Source organism: Salmo trutta, chromosome 21 (genome assembly GCF_901001165.1).
Source record: "Salmo trutta chromosome 21, fSalTru1.1, whole genome shotgun sequence".
NCBI lineage: Eukaryota > Metazoa > Chordata > Actinopteri > Salmoniformes > Salmonidae > Salmo > Salmo trutta.
Window position 1 is genome coordinate 47,630,341 of NC_042977.1, and position 13,052 is coordinate 47,643,392.

At 43.6% G+C, this 13,052-nt stretch overlaps 1 protein-coding gene across 2 annotated transcripts in view; it reads left to right on the forward strand.

The window, feature by feature from the left end:
• LOC115157589 (collagen alpha-1(XI) chain) overlaps nt 1-13,052 on the forward strand; it is a gene marked incomplete in the record, with an annotated part of 129,459 nt that overhangs the window by 105,064 nt on the left and 11,343 nt on the right. For both annotated transcript variants that reach the window (XM_029705972.1, XM_029705973.1), the window contains 6 exon segments: nt 90-197; nt 3,142-3,249; nt 3,579-3,632; nt 6,454-6,507; nt 6,743-6,796; nt 11,926-11,979. In XM_029705972.1, the coding sequence (XP_029561832.1) occupies nt 90-197; nt 3,142-3,249; nt 3,579-3,632; nt 6,454-6,507; nt 6,743-6,796; nt 11,926-11,979 (432 nt within the window).

Genomic DNA, 13,052 nt, shown 5'->3' on the forward strand with positions numbered 1-13,052 from the left:
TGGTTGACTGATTGATTGGCTGGTTAGTTGATTGATTGATTGATTTATTTATTTATTGATTGATTGATTGATTTGTATCCTATCCACAGGGTGCCCAAGGCCCTCCTGGTGGAGTGGGTTCTATGGGAGGTAATGGAGAAAAGGGAGAAAGCGGCGAAGCCGGCAACCCGGGACCATCTGGAGAGCCTGGTGGTGGAGTAAGTATCCCGTTTGATTCAAATACAGAACATCTACATTTTTAAAATTCAAGAAATAAAACAGGCAACAACAACAAACAAAAAAACTTTTCTTAGTCTTTAGTATTTTCATTGATCTATAGCAGTGTGTGATTAGGTTACAAATCATGGGGTGTTCATATTCCTTAATTACAGCTATAATTGAGCTTTGTTTGTTATTAGTGATAGTGGGGAATCCATCCTCTAGCTGCGTCCCCTACTGATGACTCACAGCTTAGCTTAACGACGTTCTCTTAACACATCTTCATTATCACAGTCATGGTTTAGACAGTCCTCTGAACTATTCAGCAGTGGGAAGTTAGGTTCCTTTCGGGAGAGAAGAGGATGGTGGAATATTATAACCTGATCCCAGACCTGTTTGTGCTGTTTTGCCAACTCCTATTGTCAGTGTCAAGGGAGCACAAACAGATCTGAGACCAGGCTATGTACAGTATTTCCTATTACCTGTTTTGATAAAGCTACATAGTGCTACTTAGCTTGGTCCCTTACTGTAACTTGTGTACTGTGGTCAATTCTTCTCCCTCACTGTACCAGGGTTTTGCCTGCATAGGAAATTCTTGGGTGGGCTGCCCGAATGTCAACTGTTCTATCGATGATATTTTACAATTGATCATTGATTAACCCTTCCCTTATCAGAAAGACAGGGAGATTAGGATCAATATTATAGATCACAGCTATATCCCACTGGGCAAAAAAATAAAAAACTGGTTGAAACCACTTTGTTTCCACGTCCTTTCAACAAAATAACTCAATGTGATGACGTTTAATCGACGTGGAAAACTGATTAAATTAGCAAAAACATACTGTAATTTTGTAAATCATGGTGACATTATCTTTGTTGCTTTCACATTGAATTTACGTTAGTTAACAACTCATCGAAATGTAAATCAAAACTTGATGTTGAACGTCTGTTCCCAGTCGAATGCTTCTATCCGCCGGGAGCACATTCAATTCATATCAGAGCATTGATCGTTTATCGTTGGCTATCATTATAATTCATATCAGAGCATTGATCGTTGGCTATCCTGTGGTGTTTTGTGCCTGTACTCCTGTCAGGTTTAGTCATAACAAAACACTACAGTACACTTTTATTTAACTAGGCAAGTCAGTTAAGAACTAATTTTTATTTACAATGACGGCCTAGGAACAGTGTGTTAACTGCCTTGTTCAGGGGGCAGAACGACAGATTTTTACCTTGTCAGCTCAGGGATTCAATCTAGCAACCTTTCGGTTACGAGTCCAACGCTCTAACCACTAGGCTAACTGCCACCCCAGTGCACTACAGTACACCACAGTACACTACAATGTACTACAGTACACTATACTACACTACAGTACACTACACTAGAGTACAGTAAACTATACTACAGTACACTAAAGTACTAAACAGTACAGTACAATACAGTACACTACACTATACCACAGTACACTACAGAAAACTACACTACACTAATGTACAGTACAGTACAAAACACTACACTACACCGCACCACACTACACCACACCACACTACACTACACTACACTACACTACACCACACCACACCACACTACACTACACTACGGTACACTAGAGTACACTAAACTGCCCTACACTACAATACAGTAGTACTTTTGACTAGGGCCCATAGGGTTCTGGTCAAAAGTTGTGCACATATTGGGAATAGGGTGCCATTTTGGATGCAAACCCTCTCTGCTCCTATACTCTGTGTCCATCAGGGACAGATAGTGACAGGTAGGGAGGGAACAGGGACAGACAGGGACAGATAGTGACAGGTAGGGAGAGGACAGGGACAGACAGGGACAGATAGTGACAGGTAGGGAGAGGACAGACAGGGACAGATAGTGACAGGTAGGGAGGGGACAGACAGGGACAGATAGTGACAGGTAGGGAGAGGACAGACAGGGACAGATAGTGACAGGTAGGGAGGGAACAGACAGGGACATATAGTGACAGGTAGGGAGAGGACAGACAGGGACAGATAGAGACAGGTAGGGAGAGGACAGACAGGGACAGATAGTGACAGGTAGGGAGGGGACAGACAGGGACAGATAGAGACAGGTAGGGAGAGGACAGGGACAGATAGAGACAGGTAGGGAGAGGACAGACAGGGACAGATAGAGACAGGTAGGGAGAGGACAGACAGGGACAGATAGTGACAGGTAGGGAGGGAACAGACAGGGACAGATAGTGACAGGTAGGGAGGGAACAGACAGGGACAGATAGAGACAGGTAGGGAGAGGACAGACAGGGACAGATAGTGACAGGTAGGGAGGGAACAGACAGGGACAGATAGAGACAGGTAGGGAGAGGACAGGGACAGACAGGGACAGATAGTGACAGGTAGGGAGGGGACAGGGACAGATAGTGACAGGTAGGGAGAGGACAGGGACAGACAGGGACAGATAGTGACAGGTAGGGAGGGGACAGGGAAGAGACAGGGACAGATAGTGACAGGTAGGGAGGGGACAGACAGGGACAGATAGTGACAGGTAGGGAGAGGACAGGGACAGACAGGGACAGATAGTGACAGGTAGGGAGAGGACAGGGACAGACAGGGACAGATAGTGAGGTAGGGAGAGGACAGGGACAGACAGGGACAGATAGTGACAGGTAGGGAGAGGACAGGGACAGACAGGAACAGATAGTGACAGGTAGGGAGAGGACATACAGGGACAGATAGTGACAGGGAGGGAGAGGACATGAACAGATCGAGCCTCAACGACCCCTGTGATCATTTGGAGAGGTGGCGCTTTGGCATGGACTGAAAAGCTGGTTTACTACAAGCAGATCGACATGCTGTAATTGGTCACATATCTCTCCAGGTCCCCAGATTAGAGACATGGGAGAAGGGAGAGATAGTTCTGATATCAATGTGATAACCATGCGGATATATTCTCTCCAGGGCCCCAGAGGAGAGACAGGGGAGAAGGGAGAGTCAGGACCACCTGGAGCTGCTGGACCTGCAGGGGCCCGCGGACCCGGAGGAGACGACGGCCCCAAGGGAAACCCTGTGAGTCACCTCACAAACAACCAAACTTTATTCATTCCACTCTTAGGTGCTTTCTAGAACCTAAAAGAGTTCTTCGGCTGTCCCCATAGGAGTACCCTTTGAAAAACACTTTTTTGCTTCCAGGTAGAACCATTTTGCTTCCAGCTATAGAACCATTTTGGGTTCCATGTAGAACCCTCACAAACTAGTGCTGTTGTTTTAGTATCATTCCGTTGTATGATTCCAGCTAAAACAGATATTGTATTCTCTGTTTCTCTCCCTCTCTCTGTTTCTCTCCCTCTCTCTGTCTCTCTCCCTCTCTCTGTTTCTATCTGTATGTCTGTCTGTAGGGTCCCGTTGGCTTCCCGGGAGACCCAGGTCCCCCTGGAGAGCCTGGAGTTGGTGTAAGTACCACGGGGATATATAAAGGGAATGGCAGGAAGCATCACAGGAGGGGAAGCTAGGCAGAGACCCCTTAGGCAGTATTAGTTGAATACATTGAAGTGTAACAGTGGATTATGATCGATGCTAGTAGCTAGTACTGTACTGTGCCAGGTAGTACTGTAGCTAGTACTGTACTGTGCCAGGTAGTACTGTAGCTAGTACTGTACTGTACCAGGTAGTACTGTAGCTAGTACTGTACTGTACCAGGTAGTACTGTAGCTAGTACTGTACTGTGCCAGGTAGTACTGTAGCTGTACTGTAGCTAGTACTGTACTGTACCAGGTAGTACTGTAGCTAGTACTGTACTGTACCAGGTAATACTGTAGCTAGTACTGTACTGTACCAGGTAGTACTGTAGCTAGTACTGTACTGTGCCAGGTAGTACTGTAGCTAGTACTGTACTGTACCAGGTAGTACTGTAGCTAGTACTGTACTGTGCCAGGTAGTACTGTAGCTAGTACTGTACTGTGCCAGGTAGTACTGTAGCTAGTACTGTACTGTGCCAGGTAGTACTGTAGCTAGTACTGTACTGTGCCAGGTAATACTGTAGCTAGTACTGTACTGTGCCAGGTAGTACTGTAGCTAGTACTGTACTGTGCCAGGTAGTACTGTAGCTAGTACTGTACTGTACCAGGTAGTACTGTAGCTGCACTGTAGCTAGTACTGTACTGTACCAGGTAGTACTGTAGCTGTGCTGTAGCTAGTACTGTACTGTGCCAGGTAGTACTGTAGCTAGTACTGTACTGTGCCAGGTAATACTGTAGCTAGTACTGTACTGTGCCAGGTAGTACTGTAGCTAGTACTGTACTGTGCCAGGTAGTACTGTAGCTAGTACTGTACTGTACCAGGTAGTACTGTAGCTGCACTGTAGCTAGTACTGTACTGTACCAGGTAGTACTGTAGCTGTGCTGTAGCTAGTACTGTACTGTGCCAGGTAGTACTGTAGCTAGTACTGTACTGTACCAGGTAGTACTGTAGCTAGTACTGTACTGTACCAGGTAGTACTGTAGCTGTACTGTAGCTAGTACTGTACTGTACCAGGTAGTACTGTAGCTAGTACTGTACTGTACCAGGTAGTGCTGTAGCTAGTACTGTACTGTACCAGGTAGGACTGTAGCTAGTACTGTACTGTACCAGGTAGTACTGTAGCTAGTACTGTACTGTACCAGGCAGTACTGTAGCTGTACTGTAGCTAGTACTGTACTGTACCAGGTAGTGCTGTAGCTAGTACTGTACTGTACCAGGTAGTACTGTAGCTAGTACTGTACTGTACCAGGTAGTACTGTAGCTAGTACTGTACTGTACCAGGTAGTACTGTAGCTGTACTGTAGCTAGTACTGTACTGTACCAGGTAGTGCTGTAGCTAGTACTGTACTGTACCAGGTAGTACTGTAGCTAGTACTGTACTGTACCAGGTAGTACTGTAGCTAGTACTGTACTGTACCAGGTAGTACTGTAGCTAGTACTGTACTGTACCAGGTAGTACTGTAGCTAGTACTGTACTGTACCAGGTAGGACTGTAGCTAGTACTGTACTGTACCAGGTAGGACTGTAGCTAGTACTGTAGCTAGTACTGTACTGTACCAGGTAGGACTGTAGCTGTACTGTAGCTAGTACTGTACTGTACCAGGTAGTGCTGTAGCTAGTACTGTACTGTGCCAGGTAGTAGTGTAGCTAGTACTGTACTGTGCCAGGTAGTACTGTAGCTAGTACTGTAGCTAGTACTGTACTGTGCCAGGTAGTAGTGTAGCTAGTACTGTACTGTGCCAGGTAGTAGTGTAGCTAGTACTGTACTGTGCCAGGTAGTACTGTAGCTAGTACTGTAGCTAGTACTGTACTGTGCCAGGTAGTAGTGTAGCTAGTACTGTACTGTGCCAGGTAGTACTGTAGCTAGTACTGTACTGTACCAGGTAATACTGTAGCTAGTACTGTACTGTGCCAGGTAGTAGTGTAGCTAGTACTGTACTGTGCCAGGTAGTACTGTAGCTAGTACTGTACTGTACCAGGTAGTACTGTAGCTAGTACTGTACTGTGCCAGGTAGTACTGTAGCTAGTACTGTACTGTACCAGGTAGTACTGTAGCTAGTACTGTACTGTACCAGGTAGTACTGTAGCTAGTACTGTACTGTACCAGGTAGTACTGTAGCTGTACTGTAGCTAGTACTGTACTGTGCCAGGTAGTACTGTAGCTGTACTGTAGCTAGTACTGTACTGTACCAGGTAGTACTGTAGCTAGTACTGTACTGTGCCAGGTAGTACTGTAGCTAGTACTGTACTGTACCAGGTAGTACTGTAGCTAGTACTGTACTGTACCAGGTAGTACTGTAGCTAGTACTGTACTGTACCAGGTAGTACTGTAGCTAGTACTGTACTGTACCAGGTAGTACTGTAGCTAGTACTGTACTGTACCAGGTAGTACTGTAGCTAGTACTGTAGCTAGTACTGTACTGTACCAGGTAGTGCTGTAGCTAGTACTGTAGCTAGTACTGTACTGTACCAGGTAGTACTGTAGCTGTACTGTAGCTAGTACTGTACTGTACCAGGTAGGACTGTAGCTGTACTGTACTGTACCAGGTAGTACTGTAGCTAGTACTGTACTGTACCAGGTAGTACTGTAGCTAGTACTGTACTGTACCAGGTAGTACTGTAGCTAGTACTGTACTGTACCAGGTAGTACTGTAGCTAGTACTGTACTGTACCAGGTAGTACTGTAGCTAGTACTGTTATATCAGGTTAGAAAGTGATAGTATCCTGACTTGTCTTTCTGTTGTATCTCCTCAGGGATTGGATGGCTTGGCTGGAGACAAGGGAGATGACGGAGAGGCCGGTCAGCCTGTAGGTTCACTGTTGTTGATGTTGTTGTTGTTGTTGTTGTTGTTGCTGCTGTTGTTGATGATGTTGTTGTTGGTGTTGCTGTTGTTGTTGATGTTGGTGTTGCTGTTGTTGTTGATGATGTTGTTGTTGGTGTTGCTGTTGTTGTTGATGTTGCTGTTGATGTTGCTGTTGTTGTTGATTATGGTTGTTGTTGGTGTTGCTGTTGTTGTTGTTGATCTTTTGTGTGTTGTTTCAGGGCCCATCTGGTCCTTCTGGAGAAGCTGGGCCACCAGGACCTCCCGGCAAGAGGGTGAGTGTCCCCGACAGGGTTCGAACTTGGGTCTCCTGCACACCACAAACCTGTGTTAGCCCTCTGAGCTAAAGCCTAAGCATTCACTCACAGAGCTAACACAATTTCCAGGTTAGAGGCAGGGTTACTCATCACCATCCAAAATGAATAGCTGTTGCTGAATTGAAATATTAGATACAATGCATTACAATACAGATCTGATTTCCACGTGTTGAATGAACAAGTCTCTGGACAAGCCAGCGTTCAGAGACGGTTGAAGAATAGATTATTTTTGGAATAGACTATCGATCTGTTTTACTTTGTCTGACCGTGACGTGAAAGGAATAATCACTAAAGTTAGGATATCAAGATGTCATATCTGCTTCTGGGGTCTGCTACTGCTCCTGTCCACATGAGATAAGGGATGCATCGCAAAGGGCACACTATTCCCTATTTAGTGCACTACTTTTGACCAGAGCCCATAAGTAGTACACTATATAAGGGATAGGATGCCATTTGGGACGAATTCCAGGGTGTTTCTTACCAACGTAACACTTTTACAACCTGGCCCCGTCTACAGCCATCACCTTTAATGGAGAGCAGTAAAACACTATAATCCACTACACCAATGCTGTCAAATAGTGACGGGTTGGCACTGCATGGTGCCAACAGTAAGGATGTGTCCCAAATGGCACCCTATTCCCTATGTAGTGCACTACTTCTGACCAGAGCCCTATGGCACCCTATTCCCTATGTAGTGCACTACTTCTGACCAGAGCCCTATGGCACCCTATTCCCTATGTAGTGCACTACTTCTGACCAGAGCCCTATGGCACACTATTTCCTATGTAGTGCACTACTTTAGACCAGAGCCCTATGGCGCCCTATTCCCTATGTAGTGCACTACTTTTGACCAGAGCCCTATGGAACTCTATTCCCTATGTAGTGCACTACTTTTGACCAGGGTCCCATAGGTAGTCCACTGTATAGTGAATAGGGTGATATTTGTGATGCAGACTTTAACTTTTCTTTTAAATGTAAAGTTCAGTTTAAGTCAAAGTCAATTGGAACATACTGGTGTTTAGAGTGAAAGGATGTTACTACACCATCAAATCAGAGTGTTTCTGCATTTAGTGTAAAGGTTTTCCTTCACTTGTAATGATTTATGATGATGGCTCACAGACAAAGTGCCAGGTACTAAATATGTATGGTGTTAAACTAGTTAAAATGACACCACCTTACAGTCCCAATATGTTGATGCACTATGATATATATTCTATAGAAGCTATATTAAACTCAGCTTGTCATTAACACTGGGTGCTAATGGGGATGTACAGTTGAAGTCGGAAGTTTACATACACTTAGGCTGGAGTCATTAAAACTCGTGTATCAACCACTCCACAAATGTATTGTCGGTTAGGACATCTACTTTGTGCATGACACAAGTAATTTTTCCAACAATTGTTTACAGACAGATTATTTCACTTATAATTCACTGTATCACAATTCCAGTGGGTCAGAAGTTTACATACACTAAGTTGACTGTGCCTTTAAACAGCTTGGAAAATTCCAGAAAATGAATTTGACATCATGAGAAAATCAATAGAAATCATCCAAAACCTCAGAAAAAAATGTGTAGACCTCCACAAGTCTGGTTCATCCTTGGGATTCATCCCTGGTTCATCCAATTTCCAAACGCCTGAAGGTACCACATTCATCTGTACAAACAATAGTATGCAAATATAAACACCATGGGACCACGCAGCCGTCATACCGCTCAGGAAGGAGACTCGTTCTGTCTCCTAGAGATGAACATACTTTGGTGCGAAAAGTGCAAATCAATCCCAGAACAACAGCAAAGGACCTTGTGAAGATGCTGGAGGAAACAGGTACAAAAGTATCTATATCCACAGTAAAAATAATTCTATATCGACATAACCTGAAAGGCCGCTCAGCAAGGAAGAAGCCACTGCAAACATGACTCAGTTACACCAGCTCTGTCAGGAGGAATGGGCCAAAATTCACCCAACTTATTGTGGGAAGCTTGTGGAAGGCTACCCGAAACGTTTGACCCAAGTTAAACAATTTAAAGGCAATACTACCAAATACTAATTGAGTGTATGTAAACTTCTGACCCACTGGGAATGTGATGAAAGAAATAAAAGCTGAAATAAATCATTCTCTCTACTATTATTCTGACACTTCACATTCTTAAAATAAAGTGGTGATCCTAACTGACCTAAAACAGGGAATTTTTACAAGGATTATGTGTCAGGAATTGTGAAAAACTGAGTTTAAATGTATTTGGCTAAGGTGTATGTAAACTTCTGACTTCAACTGTATATGCTGTAAATAGCTGTTCCATCATCAGCCATTGTGTTAGCCATAACGCTAGCCATAGCTTTAGCCATAGTGTTACCAAGAGCTTTAGCCATAGCGTTAGCCAGAGCATTAGCCAGAGGTTTAGCCATAGCGTTATTTATTTTAAATGTTTTAAATGTTTTATTTCACCTTTATTTAACCAGGTAGGCTAGTTGAGAACAAGTTCTCGTTTACAACTGCGACCTGGCCAAGATAAAGCAAAGCAGTGCTACACAAACAACAACACAGAGTTACACATGGAATAAACAAACATACAGTCAATAACACAAAAGAAAAAAAGTATATATACAGTGTGTGCAAATGAGGTAAGATTAAGGAGGTAAGGCAATAAATAGGCCATAGTGGCGAAATAATTATAATTGCAATTAAACACTGGAGTGATAGATGTGCAGAAGATGAATGTACAAGTAGAGATACTGGGGTGCAAAGGAGCAAAAAAATAACAGTTTGGGGATGAGGTAGTTGTATGGGCTATTTACAGATGGGCTATGTACAGGTGCAGTGATCTGTGAGCTGCTCTGACAGCTGGTGCTTAAAGTTAGTGAGGGAGATATGAGTCTCCAGCTTCAGTGATTTTTGCAATTCATTCCAGTCATTGGCAGCAGAGAACTGGAAGGAAAGGCGGCCAAACGAGGAATTGGCTTTGGGGGTGACCAGTGAAATACACCTGCTGGAGTGCGTGCTAGGGGTGGGTGCTGCTATGGTAACCAGTGAACTGAGATAAGGCGGGACTTTACCTAGAAAAGACTTATAGATGACCTGGAGCCAGTGGGTTTGGCGTTGAATATGAAGCGAGGGCCAGCCAACGAGAGCATACAGGTCGCAGTGGTGGGTAGTATATGGGGCTTTGGTGACAAAACGGATGGCAATGTGATAGACTGCATCCAGTTTGCTGAGTAGAGTGTTGGAGGCTATTTTGTAAATGACATCGCCGAAGTCAAGGATCGGTAGGATAGTCAGTTTTACGAGGGTATGTTTGGCAGCATGAGTGAAGGATGCTTTGTTGCGAAATAGGAAGCCGATTCTAGATTTAATTTTGGATTGGAGATGCTTAATGTGAATCTGGAAGGAGAGTTTACAGTCATACCAGACACCTAGGTATTTGTAGATGTCTACATATTCTAAGTCAGAACCGTCCAGAGTAGTGATGCTGGACGGGCGGGCAGGTGCTGGCAGCGATCTGTTGAAGAGCATGCATTTAGTCGTTACTTGCATTTAAGAGCAGTTGGAGGCCACGGAAAGAGAGTTGTAAGGTATTGAAGCTCATCTGGAGGTTAGTTAACACAGTGTCCAAAGAAGGGCCAGAAGTATACAGAATGATATCGTCTGCATAGAGGTGGATCAGAGACTCACCAGCAGAAAGAGCAACATCATTGATGTATACAGAGAAAAGAGTCAGTCCGAGAATTGAACCCTGTGGCACCCCCATAGAGACCGCCAGAGGTCCGGACAACAGGCCCTCTGATTTGACACACTGAACTCATTTGAGAAACCGGCTGTTGAGTCTGCCGATAAGATACTGGTGATTACAGCTGCACAGCTGCACAATACAGCTGCACAGTATTTTCTCTTATTGATGGTGGTTATGATATCGTTTAGGACCTTGAGCGTGGCTGAGGTGCACCCATGACCAGCTCGGAAACCAGATTGCATAGCGGAGAGGGTATAGGGGAATTCAAAATAGTCGGTGATCTGTTTGTTAACTTGGCTTTCGAAGACCTTAGAAAGGCAGGGTAGGATAGATATAGGTCTGTAGCAGTTTGGGTCTAGAGTGTCTCCCCCTTTGAAGAGGGGGATGACCACGGCAGCTTTCCAATCTTTGGGGATCTCAGACGATACGAAAGAGTGGTTGAACAGGCTAGTAATAGGGGTTGCAACAATTTCGGTCCAGATTATCTAGCCCTGCTGAGTTGTAAGGGTCCAGATTTTGCAGCTATTTCAGAACATCAGCTATCTGGATTTGGGTGAAGGAGAAATGGGGAGGCTTGGGCAAGTTGCTGTGGGGGATGTGGGTTAGCCAGAGCTTTAGCCATAGTGTTAGCCAGAGCGTTAGCCAGAGTGTTAGCCATAGCGTTAGCCAGAGCTTTAGCCATAGCGTTAGCCAGAGCTTTGGCCATAGCGTTAGCCAGAGCATTAGCCATAGTGTCAGCCAGAGCTTTAGCCATAGCGTTAGCCAAAGCATTAGCCATAGCGTTAGCCATAGCTTTAAAGGCCCCAAAGTGTGTTCATTCTGTTCATTCTCAGGCCATTCTAGAAATTTCACCAGTTAATCATATGTCCAATGGGAAGTTATGTGCTTGATTAGCCATTTATATGTTGAAGTAAGGGATTTTGAGGGATCTTCTGTGTACATTTATATCAATTAGATATAGGTCTGTAGGTCATTGAAGCACAATGAAGCTCATCTGAGTTATAATAACACATATTGATGCCCATAACCCATATCAGGGTTTAGATAGTCTCCTTCATCAGTTTATGGTCACTGATGCTAAACCACAACCTGCTTCGAAGGCAGTTATTCAGATCCTTTAGCTACACTACCAGTAGACTATAGGCTAATTTACTGTAGCTTTGTCCCTATCTGACCTGCTGTACGCTGGCTTTGCTTCTAGTCAAGGTTATTAACCTTATCGAGCAGTTATCATGAATAGTTATTAAGTCTATTAAAAATGTATACTAAACCATTTAGACTGTTTTAACCATCTATGATTAAAATAAGTTGTAAACTGTATACCAAGCTGATGAGTGGGGTCGTTTGTCCTCCCCAGGGACCCATTGGACCAGCCGGTACTGAGGGAAGACAAGGAGAGAAGGGATCTAAGGTAAGACACGCACGCACGCACGCACACACACACATTTCCATTCGAACAAAAGTGTAGGATTAGAGTTGATGTGATGGAGACAGACGAAAGCCTCTCAGAACTTCCTGGTCTGTCAAAGCTGGCTTCTAATTGGTTGTCACAACGGTTTAATCCTCCAACCCCTTCATCCTATCTGACGGTAAATCCATGGATCTCCAATCCTCTGTGTCTGTTCTCATGGCTGATAGATGACATCTGGTGACTGAGTTTAGGCTCTGTTTGATTGTTGTAATTCCCAAATGCTTTTGAAAGGTGTTCTCTTTTGAGGGTGAATAGGACCCAATACTTTTTAATAAATTTTTTTCACCTTTATTTAGCCAGGTAGGCAAATTGAGAGCAAGTTCTCATTTACAATTGCGACCTGGCCAAGATAAAGTAAAGCAGCACGACACAAACAACAACACAGAGTTACACATGGAGTAAAACAAACATACAGTCAATATCACAATAGAAATCTATATACAGTGAGTGCAAATGAGGTAAGATTAGGGAGGTAAGGCAATAAATAGGTTGTAGTTGTGAAGTAATTGCAATTAAGCAATTAAACACTGGAGTGATAGATGTGAAGAAGATGAATGTGCAAGTAGAGATACTGGGGTGCAAAGGAGAAAAAAATACTGATAGAATCCTCCTGAGAACTTCAGTTCTCATAACCGTTTAGAGCCAGTTTCATGTTTTTAGATGTTAGCTATGTAGTCAATTGTATTCAACTGTAGTCAGTTGTATTCAACTATATTCAACTATATTCAACTGTAGTCAACTATATTAAACTATATTCAACTGTAATCAACTGTAGTCAACTATATTCAACTATATTCAACTGTAATCAACTGTAGTCAACTGTATTCAACTATATTCAATTGTATTCAACTGTTTTGAACTGTAGTCAACTATATTCAACTATATTCAACTGTATTCAACTGTAGTCAACTGTAGTCAACTATATTAACTATATTCAACTGTATTCAACAGTTTTTCCCACTTCATAAGTCTAAATTATAGATATATCTTTACTCTATACCTGTAAGATATAG